Below are 20,296 nucleotides of genomic sequence, written 5' to 3'. Positions count from 1 at the left end.
GCACTTCGTAATATTTACTGTAATAGCGCAACATGCAATGCACAAGAAAAACTATACTTTTATTTTGAGCTCGCTTAGGAATATTATACAATAAATACACTCAAAGTGACTTACAAGAGTTAGAAAACATTAGCGCACAAGGGTATGTGAAGTGCAACTCGCTGCTTGTGAGTTGGCAGCTGATCGTTCATCGTCGCTGTCACTCTCGGTGCGTTTTACATCCAATGAAAAATTCTCGAGGTCAAGACACCACTGCTGAAAGTAATCTAAGGAATTCTCTCTGCCGAACGACTTCGATAACACCAACACAGCGTCACTCACCACGTTTATCTGGGCGCGGGGAACAATTCCCTCTGACACTTGACAAGGAGCGAATCGCTTGCAGTGTGCTGCCATCTATCAACAAACGTAATAATCAAGCGGCACAGCGTTGGATAAGGTTTGAAAGAGCAAATTGCCAGCCTGCAATACTTTCCTCATACGATGAATGTTATGGGATTCATGCACTACAAAAGCACTGACGAATGCTATACACAGGTAAAGCAAAGCGAGTTTGAACTGCAAAGGTCAGAGGATAACATCCTATGCAGGAAAACTTGTGAAGCTGATATGTGTACTCTGTGGGCTATAATCGAACGCACGAGTTGCCGCGTATTTTCACAAAAACTTTGCGTCTCGCAAGAACGAATCAGATTTATTGTGTCGTAGACGGTTCGGTATATTCACTCATGCACGAAACATACAAGGTGGTTTGTGTTCGTTTCTTGCTAACGCGTTAACACTGAGGCTAGCACAGTCGAACAAGGGACCGTCTACCTACTGATCATCGTCAAGAAGACACTCCTGTATTCCACTGGGCGATGCGACAGTATATGAACATTGCGAATTGTTATTGCGGTTTGTGCATATAGACTCGAGGATGTAGGTTCAATTTCCAGCCCGAACAGCAACAGCTGCACATCTGCCATGATGCAATAAAACAACCTACAGTACCTCTGTTGGTCAGTGTTAATATGGAGTCCCCTAGTATGGTGTGCCTCGTTTTCATGTCATGGTTGTGGCACGTTAAACCCCAAAGTAGTATAAACTGCTAAAATGAATCTGTTGTTCTTTAATTTTACAGCACTCAAACAGATGAGATGTAGCGGGCTAAACTGAAGCGGACAGAACACAACACAAGTGAGATGAGATGTAGTGGACTAAACGTAACACAAGTTCTGCTCTCAACTCGCAATTTACATCAAGACACAAAGGATGTGTACATACACGCACATTATATAGTCGAGCCCGCTTATAACAAACCTGAGCCTGACGCTGCATCCGTTCGTTGTATCTCAAAGTTCATAGTAAATGAAACACAGCTTTTAAAAAAGTTGCGAGCAAAAACAAAAATTTTTTTGCCCGAAAAAGTCCGTGATGCATGTGTGTCGAAGAGCAGAAAGGATAATGGCAGTCTCGAGTTTATTTCAAATGGCAGCGTGCTCTTCGCCGAGGCCCTTGGCATAAGTTGCATGAGGCACTGGTCCAAAGTTTCAGCGTTCTCGCAACCCGATTCCTTCAAATCACTCTTGCCGCGTACTTCATTCACAATGCCCTAATTCGTGCACGGTTCCGCGGTGTAGGCATCATCATCGGCCTTTATAAAACCATCGCAACAGATGTTCCACTTGCTCTCCCATGTTAGAGTTGACAACGCGCTGCCACAAATCGCTGCTGGGGTGGTCCTGTTCGGAAGCCTCAGGCTCGGCATAGGGCCCGACGTCGATGAAGTCGGCCTTGCAAAAACAGTTTCACGCGCATGTAGCCGCCACAGCTGCCCACGAAATATTCACCAAATCTACAGCTGAAAACTGGGACGCCCAAAGCGACAAGTTGACTGCTAGATGGTCAACAGCTATGAGCAAGTGCTCCGCAACGCGGCACTTAACGCGCAGATTACGCCCAAGCCAAGCGGTCACACTTTCAACATTTTGTTGAGCGGTAGGAAAAAGAGTGGAAGGCCTCCCATCCGCCATCCTGACGAAACATGCACACCAAGAGCGAGCAAGATGCGCACACGCAACACACATACATGCCAGAATGCGTGGAACAGCTCTGGGCCCGTTTCTAATCAGAAAACAAAACACCTGAATTCGAGCCAACGTGGCTGGCGTCGCGGAACGGTGGAGACGGGCGAAGTAGTTGTGATCAAGAGAGGAGAGCATGTTTGTGAGAAAAGGGCAAGAAGTTGCGATAGAGTGAAAAGAAAGGAGGATATGACAGGAAGGCAATCTTGAAAACCAAAACACGCGAGTAGCTTGAAAGTTCCGTGAAAGTCGCGCGTAGAAAAACTTTAAAGAGTGCCCGTGCGGGCAAATTTGGGTGGTCTCACCGTCTTCAATATTTTGGAATTCGTTCCGCGCAAATTAACAGCCATTTCTACGCTGCCGCATGCGTGCGGTGGTCATGCTAAGCTGAGTGCGAAGTGAGCAAGAACAGATCCTAAACACGAAACAAATCGCGAATTATCAGAGTCCATGAGGTAGCCTACGCAAGTGCACTAGAAGGATACGATAAGACAACACGCAGACGATCGGATACAGTCGATGGCTAATGATGTTGGCCAATGGTCTGGTCACTTCATAAAAAGTACCAGCGATCAAAAACAAAGGAGAGATGGCTGACCGGGCTTCGAAAGATCGGTGGCAGTGTGAAAATACGGGCCTCGTCAGGCGATGCGGGGTGCTCATAGTGGTGGGGGGTTACAAAGGACGAAGGGGGTGCTTAACAAAAAGCGGTCGAGGAGAGCGGCAACTAGAGGGGCGCAGAGGCAGGGTCCGCGTTTAACAATAAAAATCTATGGGCACTTCGCTGATGCCTGATCAATGATCAAGGGTGGTTTCCCAAGAAGTCGGCAGAGCGCTGACTTTGTTCGCTGTAGCCAATCGGCGGCGCTCGGAGATGTTCGTTGCTAGCGCGATTTTGTGCCATCGAAACAATCCATATTTTCACGGTCATGTGGATATTGTTCGTTTTAGGTGGAAGGTTGTTTTAAGTTGGGCCATTATATGTGGGCTCGACTGTATTCATACAGCGTTTTTGTTTTATCTGCGACATCCTGCCAGTCTGAGTGCTGTAAATATAAAAAAAATGTGTTACTGCAAGTATCGCTTGAATGAATCTCTTCCGTGTGTTGCAGCTGAAGCATAACCTTGCTGGGGAGAAGAGGCTGACACGCACAATATCGCAGCAGCAAGAAGAAGAGACCAAGCGGTTCCAGCAGCAGCAAAAGGTTGAGTATAAGTACCTCAAGGAGAAGCTCAAGAAAGAGCTGAGCGATGACGGTAGCGGCGGTGGGGATGCCGCCCTGCGGGGCCACAAAGCGCAGCTGCAGCAGCGGCAGGCGGATGCCCTGGCCCGGCTGCAGCGGCACCAGGCGGACTACCTGCGGCTGGAGGTGCGTAAGTACCGGCGCCGGCGCCTGCTGCAGTACCACCGGCTTGAGCAGGAACTGCTCCGCGAGGAGCTGGCCAAGCGGCAGAGTCAACTGGAGGAAGCGCACTCCATGCTCTTGCGGCACCACGAGACCACACAGGCAAGTCTTCCTTCTACTGAACTTTTGTTCATGCTAATACATGATTTATTGACTGTGCACGCTGGTATTACTGGTGTTATCGCGCAAGTACGTTTACCAAGAGGTTTTAACAGAATCGCATTAGAGCTCGTTTTGCAAAAATTCTAGCGTCATTGTCTGCGTCCTGGGGCCTTTATTTTTGGCAAAAGATCTTCATTGGCTGTGTGTGTAAAAAAAATGGCCGGGGGGGGGGGGGGGGAAGAAGCAAATACCATATTTATTCGAATTTAGACCAATAGTTTTTTTTTTCAAATTTCCTTGCATTAAGCTCTAGGGTCGGATTAGGTACGAGGATTTTTAAAAACGTGCCATATTTCATTGAGAAAAGTGATGCACAACTAGCGCCACCTAGATGCTATGGTAGCAGTTAGTAGCCCAGCCAACACCAGTGGTACAATTTTATACGCTTTAGATCCAATGCGCTGGATGGCACCGAGGATTGCCCGCTGTTTGAGCAAACAGCACTTACAAATTTTGCAGAAGAGTAAGTGCATTCAATTCCTTATGGACATGTAGTCATTCATTTGCAAAGTGATGAATTACGGTGTAGCGGGCACTTCGCAAATGTCCCTGCGGCAGGGATTCTAGGGAAGTATGAAACGGCTGAAAATTCTGTTTCTCGCAACACCGTTAAGGTGTCGTCTGCTGAGAAGTAAAGGCTAGCTAGCGAATCGGAAGGTGGTGCAATCTTTTGAACTATTTGGGGCCTGTCAGTTTGCTTGGAGCCTTGCTTCCCACGGATGAACATTCACGTGTTTCCAGAGTTTGTGTTACCGTGGCGTCGGGACTGTCGTACGCCATACTTACTAGCCCCGAATATCCAAACTTCCAGGAGCTGGAGTACAGGCAGCAGCGGGGCGTCCACCAGCTGCGTGAGGAGCAGGTGCGCAAACAGCACCAGACAGAGCTGGCCAACCAACATGAGTACTGCTCGCGGAGGGAGCGGGAGCTGCACAAGCGGCACGCACAGGCCGTCAAGCAGCAGCCCAAGAGCCTCAAGCACAAGGAGCTACAGATCCGCAAGCAGTTCCGCGAGACGTGCAAGATCCAGACGCGCCAGTACAAGGCGTGGAAGAGCCAGGTGCTGGCCTCGACGCCGAGGGACGACCAGAAGGCGGTCATCAAGAAGCTTAAGGAGGAGCAGATTCGCAAGCTGGCCATCCTGGGCGAGCAGTACGAGCAGAGCATTGCCGAGATGCTCCAAAAGCAGTCGGTTAGTCCCTCTTATCGTTTCAGTGACTGCACGAGGCTGTGGAATTTGGTGTATTCTGAAACATTCTCTTTGGGACAAGATTCAACAGCCCTCGGGCAGCGACTTCGCTTCTCGAGTATTGCGATGCATAGTTATCAGTAGAGGCCGGACTTGTAGGCACTAAAAAGGCTGGTTTTAGCCTACTAGAAAGGCTCGTTTTAGGCACTGAAAATAGACTAGCAAAACAAAGTTTTAGGCTTTCAAAATGGTCAATATAGGTACTTTGAATTTTCACATAAAAGCAAATAATTTCAAACAAAACCATGTGAGACCTCTATTTACGACAAAAAAAAAAATATATAGCACAAAGGCGCCAACATTCATCTATATACAGTCATACCTCGTTAACTCGAAGTCGTAGAAAACCTGGGAAAATTTCGAGATAAACAGATTTTCTAGATAAGCAAAGTTGCGCTGATCTGTGGAAAAAATGAGCGCTTTTCAGAAAAATCACTATAGTACTACCACTTTCTATCTCTTCAGCGGCAGTTTTTAATCTTTCTTTTCATGCAGGTTTAAAAGAGAAAAAAAAACATACAAGTAACGGGCTCGCTTTTGCTGCACTGCCATTTTATTTACCAGAGAAAAACTGCCTAATGCTCGTCTGCGTTGCGGTCGTACACGGGCTTAGGAAGGCGTCCTCCAGCTGCTTGACGCGTTGCTTCAGTCGATCTTCCCCGCTGTTACATTGAACCTTAATTGAAGCAAGAGCAGCAAATTTCTCGTCTCGGAAGATGTCAGCACTTTTCGAGGTGGTTTGTCAACGCTGTCGTCTCCGCAATCCCCTACTGTTTTGAACGATTTCGGTGACCATCATTTCTCTCGTCACTGCCACATCTTGCTCACACAGCGCGTACTCGTGTGGTTTCTTTCTTGTTTGAGCACTCGACGGCAGTTCTAACACGCGGGGTGATGTTAGATATGCGCCCTTAAAGTGATAGAGACGGCCCAGCTCATTTGATCTCTGCCTCACCAGCGCTCGTGTGCTTTTACCCGCTCGTAAAAGGTACAATGTGCTGGGGTTTTTGTCAATGTGGACTTGTTACCGAACACGGCGGCGACGGCAAAAACTCTCTGAGAGTGGCCATATAATTTCTAACGCAATAATAATGCAGTTTTTTACCGCCAAGTAAGTGTTTCATATTATATCTGCCTTCGTTTCCTCTTTTGTTCAACTTGTGCTTTTTTTTCGTACTGAATATAACGAAATCCTCTTTATAGCGAATTTTTCCTAGAATTTCTCAATTTTGTCATATCCAAGTTTAGCTGTATTCTGCCTGCATAGAGTGACCTGTTCTCTCTTATCTGCACCTTTCATCTCTCTCAAGAGATCAGGTAGATAACCTCATCTGCACAGCATATAAAACTGCTACCCGCCTTCCTAAAATACCGTTACGAGAAACCTTTTTAAGTGAACTTCCACTTGGAAAATACGAGTATCCTGATGTAATCGTCACCCCCCCCCCCCCCCCCATACTGAAAATCTGAAAGGGTCATTTCTAAACGACCGTTGACTATATTGGTCCACGGAAACTTAGAATACTTTCTAATAGTATAATTCTAGTGCGAATCGAATAGCAAGCAGTATTCAAAATTGTGATTATTTGCACACTGCCAGTGAAAATATTGCCCCAAGTTATGGCATATGCGATTCTCCCTCTTTTTGCCCTTTAAAAGAGTCCTCCAACACTGGTGCTGCCTGCTTTCAGATCCGGTTGGACGAATCTCAGGACACAGAAGTGCGCCAGCTTAAGGAGCAGTTGCAGCAGGAGTTGGAGCTTCTCATGGCCTTCCAGTCCAAGATCCGCATGCAGGCTGAGGCCCAACGCAACCGGGAGCGCCACGAACTGCAGGAGCGTGTGTCCGTGCGCAGGGCCTTGCTGGAGCAGAAGGTGCGTTTAGGACAATGATAAGTTTATAAAAGTCTAACTAGGTATGTAGAAAAAGTTGGGGAAGTCTCGTGCCTTGCATGAGGCCTGACTGTTCTGATGTAGTTGACCATCACCGGTAAAGGTCAGCTACAGTGAAACCCCGTTTATACGTACCTGCCGGAGACGACGGCGTAACTACGCACTAAACGTTGCACGCATTAACCACCAGCTACAAGTTTGCAGCTTCTGGCATGCGCCATCACCGCCAACAAAGAAAGAAACTCGGTGCCACTAGAAATATTGCCTGAAATGCCCACCGCAAAGCAATTTCTTTCTTTTAGCCAAAATGCAGAAAAGTTTCCGACTCTCGCATAACCGCCCGATAGCACACAGTGGTGACAACGATGAGCATTTCTAAACTGCCGCAAGATCCGGGGTATGCAGCATAGTACAGCGACAGAACGGACAGAATCGGCTGTCCGCGATACAGTTGTTTCGCGGTCTGCTTCTAAGCGAAAACTCGCGCAGTTTTCTTTTTGAAACGCGTTACAGTCGCAGAGAGCCAAACCTTTTACTGCGTGGCCAGTTGCGTGCAGCGCTTCGCTCACTCTGCGCACACCATGACTGCTGATCTTCTTGCTGTAGAGTACACCCTCTCCGCTTCAGGCCATGCGCAGATCGGCAAGTAGCCTGCTGAGTTAATGTGGCAACGAAGAGCTTTTCGCAAGCAATGTGCTCTCTGCAATGCTCTAGCAGTCCAGGCAGCGGATGGAGGCGCATTTTGGCTGTCGCTAAATAAAAGTGTGCAGCGTGGTAACAACAGCGCTACGCTTGCTGTACGGTGCCCGTGTTGGCATAATACAGCAAGGTTCCTTGGTGCCCATGATCTGCAACGCCAGCTGGTGGCAAGGTGGAATGTTTAAGAGCGCTGGCAGGACTCGCAAGCAGCAACGTATAGGCGCACAGAACTGTAAAGGCCTGGCCAGAAGAGTCTACGCCAACAGGCGATCGTACGTGCGTGTGACCCCGAGATGTCCAGTGGTTGGAGCATCGTGAAGCTGTTCAAGAACAGAGGAACGGAGTGTCTCAGGAACTACGAGTAGTAGCTCTGGTCCCTTGGCGCTGTTGTTGCGTCGGTAAAGAATGCCATCGCATAGAACGAGCAAGTGTAGCGACGGGTCTACGTGGGGCAAACGTAGACTCTGCATGATAGACCGCAAGTGGACATCGCTGAGCTGTTCGTTGCGTATGTTGTTGAAAGCAGACATGGCGAAGACACAAGCGTCAGAATCATGTGCTGAAAGGTCGGGTGGGTCTACGAGGTGTTGGGATAGACAGTCGGCATCCTGGCGCATTAGGCCAGATTTATATGCCACGTCAAAGCTGTATTCTTGGAGTTTTAAGGCCCAACAGCCAAGTCGTCCAGTTGGATCTTTAAGGGACGACAGCCAGCACAAGGCATGGTGATCCGTAATTACCGAAAAGGTGTGGCCAAACAAGTATGGTCGAAACTTTCCGACTGCCCAGACTAGTGCGAGGCACTTGCACTCTGTGATGGAAAACTTGCCCTCCGAAGGAGACAGGAGGCGACTGGCATAAGCGATGACGCGATCCTGTCCTCGTTGCCGCTGGGCGAGAACAGCACCGATTCCATGTCCGCTGGCATCGGTACGAACTGCAGTATGGGCTGACCAGTCGAAATGGGCCAAGATGGGTGGGGAAGTAAGTAATGTTGTAAGGGTGCTGAAGGCAGTCGCTTGGTCAGTACCCCAATAAGAAGGCATGTCCTTCTTCAGCAGTTTCGTAAGTGGTTGGGCAATGTCAGCGAAACTCTTAACAAAACGTCGAAAGTAAGAACAAGGTTGATAAATCTGTGTACTTCTTTTGCGGAACGTGGTGCGGGAAAATCTTTGATAATTCTAATTTTTTCAGGATGAGGTTGCACGCCTCGAGCACTAACAAGGTCATCCAGCAAGCACAGTGATTTCCTGACGGCCAAATCGACATTTGGAAGAGTTGAGCTGAAGTCCTGCTGTCCGAAAACCTCAAGAACAGCCGAGAGAGAGAGAGAACATTTATTTACGCATCCGGCGTGCGGGAAGTCACCGGCCACACAGGGCGCGGGTATTCCCTATCTGAAGACTATGGCTAATAGAGTCCTATAGTCCCAGGGCTTAGATCTTGAGGACGTTGTGCTCCGGCTAGGCTGCCTACATGGGTGTGCCTGCTTTTCATCTATCGGCTTACGATCATGATACTGGCAGATTTCTGTCGATCATCGAGACCATGAGAAAACCGCATTCATTACACCTGATGGACTTTTCCAGTTCAAGGTTATGCCATTCGGATTGTGTAATGCCCCAGCTACATTTGAAAGGATGATGGACTCTCTCCTGCACGGATACAAATGGTCCACATGCCTGTGCTATCTCGATGATGTCGTCGTATTTTCACCTACATTTGAAAGTCATCTTAGCCGCCTATCGGCTGTTCTTAACCGAGTATCCAACGTCAATTGTTTATTGAAAATACAAATGTTTATTGAAAAAAAGTGGTCACGATAAAGAGTGCCACCGAATTGAATAGAAGGCATTGCTACAAAACCAGAGTCCGTTGGCTGTGCTACTATTGCTGAATATCATGTATAAAAGTTGATCATCTTCATGTCATGTATAGAAGTTTATCATCGTTCTGTATCCTGCTCTGTTTGATATTTTCCTGTAGTAAAGGATCACTATGCCAAGCATTCTTGAATCGCCTAAGTGCTAGCAAGAGGTTCTCATTACAGCAGGGCACTTCTCAATGAACATCATGCGATTTAAACAGTAGGGTAGCTATGAATCAGTCGACAAAGAATAGCTAAAAACATAGCATATGGCTTCTGAAATCTATAGAGCTAATGCAGGAAACTAGGCCTGCTACCCTAGTGCAATGCCTCGATGCCGTCTTACTTAAAATATTAACAGTGCTACTTCTGTGGAGGACAGGATGGAGAAAGTATGACAGGATTGGTGCTGGCCTGCTCAGCACTCCTCTGTCCTGTCTTGCCACAAGTACAGCCGAACCCCCCTACAACGAAACTTATGGGGTACTGAAAATATTTCGTTGAAGCGAGAATTTCGTTGTAGTGAAATTGAAAAAATATAGCTGATCTGAGCTAGCAAATCAAAGGAACGTTTATTCTTAAAATGAAAAAAAAAAGTGTCCGCTGCTTCCTATTCTTTTCCAGCAGCGTCACGACGTGATTCACAGTCATGCATAGCGAGGCTATGGTGAAAACCACTCTGAACAACGCCTGCATCTGCTTTCGTAGACGTACTAAACAGTTGCATTGATAGATTAACACCAGCAGCTGTCCGCTGTCAAAGTGTACCCGACAATGCAGAGATGGAGGCAGGGTATCGTGGAGCGGGGACTTTCGCCTTATTCTATGTCATTCTTATCATCCATCACTCACGGCTAGCTGATTTGGTTGATAACGTGGATGAACAGCCGCTTTGATTGGGTACCGCACTGGCCAAGCACAAATAAAATTAAGCATTGGAATCGAAAAAGCATCCCTACGCGGTTGCAGCCACCAGCTGCGTGGAGGAAACCATGAACTGAGCGACTGAGCTTCAGCTGCCGATCGTCTGCAGCTCAAAAGCAAGCCAATATATAGGTGTTCTGTGAAGCCAGTGGCAAAAGCACGACAGTCTCATTGCTATCGCTATCGAGTAATGACGACACCCATGCTTGCTGAACAGCGGCAGTTTCTGGTGGTGCCAGCGTGTGTTTTAGACTTTGTCGACGTATTTTCAGGTTCTCAAAATGCATCAAAGTGTTAAAGACTGGGTTTCCTGTGTAGCAATAAATATCTGAGCCTGGAATTACGTCGTGAAATTTTGTTAAAACTGGACGGCAGAAGAAAAAGTGTTCGTTGTGGCGACAATATTAATGCATTGACTCCTACGGCCTGCTGACGAAAAACTGTTAATTTTTCGTTGTAGCAGAAGTTTCGTTGAAGCGGCGTTTGTTGTAGCGGGGTTCGACTGTAGCGCTAGAATATTTTAAGGATGTATCGCCAACTAGCCATGCAACGTGTTTTGTTGAGTGTGCCTCGATGCCTGTCCCTTGCAGATGGAGCTAGAGAAGCAGCAGTTCCAAGAAGAGAAAGCTGAGCGGCAACGACTGCTATGCGAGCGGCAGTCGCGTGAGATAGAGGCCTTCGATGAGGAGAGTGCCCACATGGGCTTCAATCCGGTTGAGATAGCAGAGGCCTCGCGGGAGTCCCTAGGTTCGTCGGACGCAGACAGCCTGGCTGGCAGCACCCTCAGCCTAGCCCACAGCAACAGTGCCAGCTCCTTCACCCACACGGCCCTCTGAGGCAACACCCTTCCCTCTTCCGTTTCCTCCTCTCCTTGTCACACACTGCGATAGTCAGTCACGGTAGTCTGCCACGTACACGGGCCAGTGCGAATGCATATTGAATCTGGGTGATTGTCGAGCCATGCTGATGTGTATGGCACGGGGGTGGTGTGGTGTCGCATGCGCTAGCCCAGCTGTCACGGTTTGGATGTGCTAACTCCATGCTGCTGTGACGGGCGGGAGAATGGTTTCCGACGCCAGCATACTCGATCCTCGAAGGCTATATCTTATTGTGCTCTTAGGGCTAGCTTGGAGGTGCGGTATCAACATGATCGGCAAATTGTGGTCGGTGGATAATTGTGGTAGTGTAGAGTAGAATGGAAGGAATCGTTACAGAATTGTTTCCCCTGCTTGCTCAATCATTCATTTATACCTAAAGAAGTTGTAATTGAGGTACTGCAGTAGGCTATTTGAGAGACTGTAGATTAGTTTAAAGGATGCAGCATGAGACGAAAGGCCTGCTCTTGAGGTTGTTTAAACCATAATGGCTGTATGTAATGTAAAAAAAAAAAAAAAAACTCTCTCTTAGTGCCAAAATGCTGCTGCACTGGGCGCCGGAGAACAGTGACGAATGAAATGAAGTTGTAATTTTAGCCATTTGGCATTGCTTCTCATGGGAATATTCGTACTATCGGGCATGTTTGTCCATGCTGTGTAGTGCCGGGCACAGTCTTGTGTGTGTGTGTGTTTGTGTGTGTGTGTGTGTAGGCAACTGGGCACAGCCTCATTCAATGCATTTTGTCGAGCCAGTGGTGTCCGCTTGGGAAAAACTCTCCAGAGTTTGTTGCAGTGCTAGTATCGCTATGGTACATGATAGCGCGTCTTTCCTTCTCTCTCGTATTTTATTAGATGGAGTCGAGTGGTAGTCCTGCGTGACAGTGATAGTGGGAGAGGATGTTTAGATGTTCAAACTTGTGGCTGGTCAATCCAAATTTGAAGGCCCACATTGTAGGTGCTAGTAGGGTGTTCCAGGTCATATTAACACTTCTGCAGTGTCTCAATTACAGGTTGAGCCCGTATTGTACTGTTATGAGGACATTACAGAGAGCAATACCTTATTAATGTTATGTGATAATTGCTGCTATATGAGTGGATGCCGTAATTAGTTGAGGCAGTTTTTTTGTTGCGACTTCCTATTTGCTGCGCTAGAGGCCACGAAGTTGCTTCAGACAACATTCGTCTACTGTTCGTGGATGACTGTTGCGCTTTATAGTAATGTAATGTACGAAATCGTGATTATTATTTACATTTAAAAGTATATTCAATATTTTTGCCGCTGGTTCACATATTTTGAGCTATCGCCGAGATAGAATGGGTTCCAGGCATTACGTTTCTGCCTTCATTGTAGGACTGCAGCACTAATTTTCCTAAAGTATCCCTGACAAAGCTTGCATTCGTTTTCTTCAATGGTTGGTCAATGCTTGGCTGCGTTTATTCGGGCCAATGTAGTACTAGTGGTGCTTAGCTTTTTCACATTTAACATTGGCTGGTGTGTTTTTTTATTGCGGTGCCTAATGTGCAAGACAAGACGGCACTTTTTGCCATGTGACACATGTCCTTGGGGGGGGGGGGGGGGGGCTGTGTGGAAATGTTATTTGTGTTGTTTGGTTGGTGCTGCCGCTGGCAGTGATGCCCGATTTGAAATGAATCTTCGATTTTCATTCAGGCCCCTGATAATTAGTTTACCGTGAAAGAATGAATTAATGCTATGTTTGTTATCTAAAGCACTCTCTGACCTCGGTGGGAAGAGACAAACGTGAGACCAAGGAGAGAGGAGGGACTCTACGGAAATCGCTGGTCATTAAAAACGAAAAACGGGAAACAAAACTGCATAGACATGTTACGGACTTGTAGTTGCAGACTTGCGCATGCACGGAGTTGCAAATGCAGACTTTTATATTCAGTTCAGGGGTTTGCAAACGTGAAAATACGGGGAAAAGTGTGCCCGCAGTCTGTCAACCGAAATAGCGCACATGCATTTTAAGAGCTCATTCACGCCTCCACACAGCGTTGCATGAGTTACGTGCGTTCACACTCACACACAAACTGCGTGGTAAATTGTGCTTGTTTATTGGGCCTGACGAGGCGGAAATCGGAATTGGAAATGTTGCTAGCTGTTGGAATGTTGGCCCTGGCTGTTGAGTGGCAGACTGCCTGGACTGTTCCCTAGGTATGACTGTGTTGATGAGTGGTTGCCCCCTCCTTTTCAACAGAAACCCTTCTCGTTGTTGGATCTGGCACGCTGAGGCTGCCGTGGCATGGTTGGTGGAGTGTTGACCTGACCCTCGGTTGTTTTTTTTCCTTTCCCCAACACTTTTTGGTTTCTCTCGGTCAGTGCAGCGCGTTCTGCGAGCAGAGCCCGCAGCCGCGCATCCAACTTGGGAGTGCCATTGAAGGGTGGTCCGTGTGCATTTTTTCTTTTTTTTTATAAGCGAGTGTGGCGGGGAGAGGGAAGTGCGAATACTATAGGTCGATTTTCTTCATGGTGCGTTCCTTCTGTTGTTTTATTTCCTCCAATTTTTTTTCCTCGAAACCCATTTCTTTGTTGTTTTCTAGGGGAATGCTATTTTAGGGTGCTAATCACTTTTTTTTTTTCTTTTAATGCTGCACCCAGTACGCTCTGCATCCTTTACATAAATTTCCTGTTAGTGCAACATTTTTACCTCTCCTCTTTATTGTAATGTGCTGCTGTGAGCTGTCTTTAGACAAACAAAGACGGGTACCTGTACCCTTTTTAGCCCCCCTTTCCCCTTGCTCCATTCTCCTTCTCAATTTTTAGCAAAAACTTTCTGTGCGCTCTGCTTCTTATGCTCATTCAGAGGAGTCTTTAATTTGTGCAAGTGTTTTTCTGTTTTTTTTTTCTTGTTGTTTTCATTTACCCACCATCCTTAAGTTCCCTGGTGCATAGCTGGCGGTAAAGTCCAGTACCATTCGAGTTTGTTGAAAATTAAGAGTGCTGCGTAAAATTTGGTGCAGCGGGTACTGCCGAAGTCGCGACCTTTTCCGGTGTACCGGTGTACCATTTTTGAGGCCGTCCCAATGCGATTGGCTTCTTCTGCTCAGTTCTAAAGATCAAATCGCAGTTTAAAGAATTAAAAAAAAAAGCAAATTGGGTGGTTACAACTATGTTTATGGATCATGACCACGTTCGTGAACCTTGTGAAGCCTAATTTTAGCGAGTAATAAGATGCACAAAGTGTACAGACATATGTACTAAATGTTAGCAATGTTGAATACGTCAACTCTGGTGATTGTCTGGAGTGGTTTTGGAAACTCAATGAAATCTCCCGCGGGCAGATAGGAGTTCTTATCTCTGTGAAGCTTGGTTCTTTGGTCATTTTGCATTCCCCGACAAGACAAGGATGTCTTAGCTTCTTTTAAACAAGTAGCCTGCTCCCACCAATGTCGCAGCCATGCCGAACATACCTCTGAGCATTTTTGGTGCAGTGCTGTTGCCAGTGCATCCCGGTTTCGATCAGCGGCGTGATCATGCTGCATTGATCCCCAGTGGAATACGCCCCCTGCAGTTGCGTTTTCTAGCTCTTTGTCATGTTTATCGATAAGAAACAGCTCAGTTATTGGTTGGCACAAAATGGACAGTGCAGCTCCATGCAACGCTGAGGCCCCTGAAAAATGGTGTGGCTGCCATTCAAATTCAATGCATAAGGACTTGTTAGTAACGCAGCTTCTTTTCGTATTTCTGCTCACATTTTGGCGGTGCTGGCTGTACAGAGTTCAAGTGCCATATGTTTTATTGCTGCTGTATCGAGATCAGCCTTTAGTAATACACCAAAGGGCAAACTAGTGTGATGTTCCTTCTGGTAGAAAAAGGGGAATGCAAGGAGAGAAGATTTCATAATGCCCACATTAGAAGCCTGTGTCATGAGGGCACAATGCAGTGTTCTATTTGCTAATAAATATTACACAAAGGTACAAAGAAGAAAAATTGTTACAGCCAAGGCAAACAGAAATGCACGGAGCGGCTGGATTTCTACTTAATGTGACTTCCGATTGCACTACTATGTCTTTGGTGATACAGACAAAGTGAAGCCTCAGTCACAGTACTTTCATGCTAGTAATGCTACGAGATTGCAGTGTACCAGAGAAAAAAAAAATTTAGACGTGGTTCATTGGCTGCCGCACACCACACTGTCATTTGTAGCCATTGTAGTAGAAAGCCCTGCTGCGTTGTGGTCATGTTTCCAAGCGCTGAGGGGGGAAATGAAATTTTTGTAAAGTTAGTGCACTGTTCGTGTACAGCTCAAGATGTTCTTGCGCACTTCGTTGCTGTCGTTTTATATGAGCCAAGTAGATGGATGTCCTTCAAGACGAACAGTCTTCCGTTACAGTGACGATGAGCACTTGGAGTATTTTATAAGATGCCCATTCCTTTCTTTTTTGTGTGTGTGTCTTGTCTATCTCTCTGTCCCTTCAGTTTTTTTTTCTATTCCTTCCGCACATTAGAAGCACCAAACAAAGAAAAACTATCGGGGCATGCTACCTACATTTTTATGTTGGCCCCAAAAGTTTTTTTTTCCTCCATTATTGCGTACTACTACAACTTGGCCCCTGCCCGACAGTTCTCCTTTTGATGTAAATAGTGCTGTATAAAAAAAATACATCAACTGGGTTGTATAGACAAGGTCACATGCACCTTTGCCAGTGAACGAGCGAATAAATGATTTCGGAAGAAAGTGTGGTGGTCTTTGTACGTTGTGGACTATATCTCGCAATGGCAAGGAATGCGCATTGCCGACTTGACGTAAATCTTGGGAAAGAAAAGGCCAGGAAAAGGAAAACTATTTTTATTGAATTTATTGTATTGGAACTGCAGTATTAAAATAACTTGTACTAGTGGCTGTGTTTGTTGGTGCATATTCAGGAAAGGGATAGGAATGTAAAAAATGAATCGAGGATGGAGAGAGAGAGAACTAATAAGTGCAGTGCTGTCGACAAACCTCTATCGAACATTTTCACTTGAAAACGCAGTGGTGCAGAGATCGGCTCCGCCCACCTGCGCACTGATGCTCCTGAGCTCTTGCTTTCCTTCTCTCTGCCTCGCACGAGCTGTGCTATGCCATCACTTTCTCTATACTTAACTGCTCCGCTCTCGCATACTCTCAGCTTGATGTTGCAGACAAGACTAATCTACCAAGGCTTCAAAGAAACGCTGAAGAGAAAAACTCAAGCCTGCAAAGGGACACCAAAGAAAAAGTTTTTTCTCGCACTAGTAACACCATGCTAGAAACAGAAATACGCTTGGTAAACGAGAAAATTTGCAAGAAGAAAGCTTGTGTGGAGATGCCACATGGCAAGTCCTGCACGAAACGGCGTAAGGTCTTAGGTTTCGAAGGTGTCCAGTGGGCACTAAATAGTTCCTGATCGGCAAAACGTCCTCCGAGCTGGCCACAAATTTACCATGCAGCTTTTGGAAATTTTGTTGAGCCAATGTCGCCAAAATGTGACAAGTACGCTTCGAAATCCATAATGTCGCGCTCGAAAATGGTAGCATGAAAACTTAAGAAACCTTAGTCTCCCTTTTATCCTCTATTAGTGAACTTGTAATGGTAAAGTTGACAGAGTACAGTTAACAAACTAAACTGATTTATTCTTTCACTGCAGCGTCCCTTTATAGGGGCCCAGCAGTGTGTTTCCAGCTTGTCGAAAAACGCTGCTGATTGGTAGCCAAGGCTTATGTGCCCTGGAATCTACTCTGAAAGTCGCCCCTTTTGTCAAATTCGCCATTAACTAAAATTACCGTGCCACAAGCTCAAAGTCAACAGCCACTGGCCGATTTGAGCATCGTGTGCTGCATAGTTGCCATGACTGCCATGGGATGCCACCACGGGCTCATGCGTGATAATGCTGAAAGTCAGCTGCGCGTTCGAATAATAAAAAATGCTGTTTTTTCCTGGCTAAATAAATGTCTTGGATAAATAATGTTTTAAATAAATAAATAAATGTCAGAACTTGGAACCCCAACCAGCATGCTCCTGAGTACCCCTTTTCTACGCCTTCCCTCAAAATAATGTTTTGTTTTTCCCTCTCTCAAGGTAATGATGCATGCTTACTAATAAACCTAGTTGCTTGCCCTTTTGTCCCGATGTGCTCGCTTGTGTGAAAGGAGAGATCTGACCCTGCCTGCGTCGGCAATGCGAGGCAAGACAGGGGGAGGGGAGCGACAGTTTTGCGGGTGTCTTCCTGGGTCGGCACGAGATGCGAGCATGCGGAGTGGGGGTGTGAACGGCGCCGCAGCCGACGCCGAAGCGCGACATCATGTGTAACAAAGAAATTTCCCGCATTAAAAAAAATTATAGCACATTAAGTCAACTAACCTCTTTAAAATTGTTCTGATCAGGTTATTAGGGCAGTCTGGAATACGATCTCAAAAGCATTTATTACTTCTAGTCTTAACGCATAAAGTATCTTTGCCATTTAATATATACATATATAATCATCAGCCTGACTACGTCCATTCCAGGACAAAGGCCTCTCCCATGTTCCGCCAGTTAACTCGGTTCTGTGCTTGCTGCTGCCAATTTATACCCGCAAACTTCTTAATCTCATCTGCCCACCTAACCTTCTGTCTCCCCCTAACCTGTTTGCCTTCTCTGGTAATCCAGTTAATTACCCTTAATGACCAGTGGTTATCCTGTCTGTGCGCTACATGCCTGGCCCATGTCCATTTCCACTTCTTGATTTCAACTATGATATCCTTAACCCCCGTTTGTTCCCTAATCCACTCTGCTCTCTTCTTGTATATTAAGGTTGCACCTGCTATATTTCTTTCCATTGCTCGCTGCGTCGTCCTCAATTTAAGCTGAACCCTCTTTGTAAGTCTCCCGCAGGTTTCTGCTCCGTAGCTAAGTACCGGCAAGATACAGCTGTTATATACCTTCCTCTTGACGGATAGTGGCAATCTACCTGTCATAATTTGAGAGTGCTTGCTGAATGTGCTCCACCCCATTTTTATTCTCCTAGTTACTTCAATCTCATGGTTCGGCTCCGCTGTTATTACCTGCCCTAAGTAGACAAAGTCTTTTACAACTCGAAGTGCACTATTACCTATCTCGAAGTGCTGTTCCATTCCGAGGTTGTAGTACATTAGTTTCGTTTTCTGCAGATTAATTTTAAGACCCACCTTTCTGCTCTCCTAACTCCGTAATCATGAGTTACGTCCCCTGAGTTACTCAGCAATGCAATGTCATCAGTGAAGCGCAGGTTACTAAGGTACTCTCTATTAACTCTGATCCCTAACTGTTCCCATTCTAGGCCTCTGAAAACCTCCTGTAAGCACGCGGTAAATAGCATTGAGGAGATGGTATCCCCCTGCCTTACACCCTTCTTGATTGGTATTCTGTTGCTTTCTTTATGAAGCACTATGGTAGCAGTTGATCCCCTGTAGATTTCTTCCAGGATGTTTATATATGCTTCATCGACGCCCTGATTCCGCAGTGTGTGCATGACTGCTGCTATTTCTACTGAATCAAACGCCTTCTCGTAATCTATGAAGCCTACGTATAGTGGTTGGTTATATTCTGAGCATTTCTCTATTATCTGATTGATAGTATGAATGTGGTCGATTGTTGAGTAGCCTGTTCCGAACCCTGCTTGTTCCTTTGGTTGATTGAATTCTAGTGTTTTCTTAATTCTGTTAGCAATCACTTCGGTTAATAGCTTGTATACTACCGAGAGCAAGCTGATCGGCCTGTAATTTTTCAAGTCCTTGTCATCTCCTTTTTTATGTATTGAGATGATGATAGCATTCTTCCAAGACTCTGGTACTTTTTCGGCAGGAGACACCTCCTAAACAGGGCGGCTAGTTTTTATAACACAATCTGTCCTCCATCTTTCAGCAGATCTGATGTTACCTGATCCTCACCAGCAGCTTTGCCTCTTTGCATGCTCTCCAAGGCTTTTCTTACTTCTATATTACTAGTGGGGGTCATATGGGTTACTGCTAGTTGTTATAGTATCAAGGTCGTGGTTGTCCCAGCTACTGTACAGATCTCTGTAAACCTCCTTCGCTATTTTAATTATCCTATCCATATTGGTAGATATTTTGCCTTCTTTGTCCCTTATTGCATACATCTGATTTTTCCCTATCCCAAGTTTCCTCTTCACTGCTTTGACGCTTCCTCCGTTTTTCAGAGCGTGTTCAATTCTCTCCATGTTATACCTTCTTACATTGGATACCTTACGCTTATTGATCAACTTCGAAAGCTCTGACAGCTCTATCTTGTCTGTTGTACTTGAGAGTTTCATGCTATGAAGCTTCTTAATGAGATTCTTTGTTACCTGGGAAAGCTTGCCAGTGTCTAACTACCCTGCCTCCAACTTCCACTGCACACTCCGTAATGATACTCGTCAGATTATCATTCATTGTATCTACGCTAAGGTTGATACCTGTTTTGAAGCGAGACTCTGAATTCCTGTACTTTCCCTCTCAGTGCTAGCTCATTGATTGGCTTCTTGCGTATCAGTTTCTGTCGTTCCTTCTTCAAGTCTTGGCAAATCCGAAACCGTACCATTCTATGGTCACCGCGTCGTACCTTGCCAAGCACTTCCACATCCTGCACGATGCCTGGGTGTGCACTCATTATAAAGTCTATTTCGTTCTTATTTGTGCCATTAGGGCTTCTCGATGTCCACTTACGTTTTCCTCGTTTTCGGTGGGAGGTATTCAAAATCCGTAAATTATTGCGCTCTGCAAATTCTACTAGTAGCTCTCCTCTGGCATTTCTAGTACCGATGCAATAATCTACTGCCTGGTCTCCAGCCTGCTTTTTCCCTACCTTTGCATTAGTATCCCATCAGTATAGTATACTGTGGTTTTACTTTACTCATTGCCGATTCCACGTCTTCATAGAAGCTTTCAACTGAAGCGTTATCATGGCTGGATGTAGGTGTGTAAGCCTGTATCTTCTTCTTGTATCTCTTATTGAGTTTAATTACGATACCTACCACCCTTTCATTAATGCTATAGTATTTTTCTATGTTGCCAGCTATGTTTTTGTGAATTAGGAACCCCACTCCCAGTTCTCTTCTGTCAGCCAAGCCCCGATAGCGAAGGACGTGCCCATTCTGTAGCACCGTATAGGCCTCATCTGTCCTAACCTCACTGAGCCTTATTATAACCCATTTAACACCCTC

At 46.0% G+C, this 20,296-nt stretch overlaps 1 protein-coding gene across 4 annotated transcripts in view; it reads left to right on the top strand.

Moving 5' to 3' along the window:
- The window catches only part of Tao (Serine/threonine-protein kinase Tao), a 39,432-nt gene extending 23,595 nt beyond the window's left edge, over positions 1-15,837 (top strand). For all 4 annotated transcript variants that reach the window (XM_037426373.2, XM_037426371.2, XM_075889453.1 and 1 more), the window contains 4 exons: positions 3,179-3,574; positions 4,446-4,826; positions 6,575-6,757; positions 10,856-15,837. In XM_037426373.2, coding sequence (XP_037282270.1) covers positions 3,179-3,574; positions 4,446-4,826; positions 6,575-6,757; positions 10,856-11,101 — 1,206 coding nt within the window. In that variant the 3' untranslated portion in view covers positions 11,102-15,837. The remainder of the gene's footprint in view (positions 1-3,178; positions 3,575-4,445; positions 4,827-6,574; positions 6,758-10,855) is intronic.
- Positions 15,838-20,296: the final 4,459 nt, after the last annotated feature.

This window comes from Rhipicephalus microplus, chromosome 3, assembly GCF_043290135.1.
Source record: "Rhipicephalus microplus isolate Deutch F79 chromosome 3, USDA_Rmic, whole genome shotgun sequence".
Lineage (NCBI taxonomy): Eukaryota > Metazoa > Arthropoda > Arachnida > Ixodida > Ixodidae > Rhipicephalus > Rhipicephalus microplus.
This window is presented reverse-complemented; position numbering and strand designations above follow the sequence as displayed.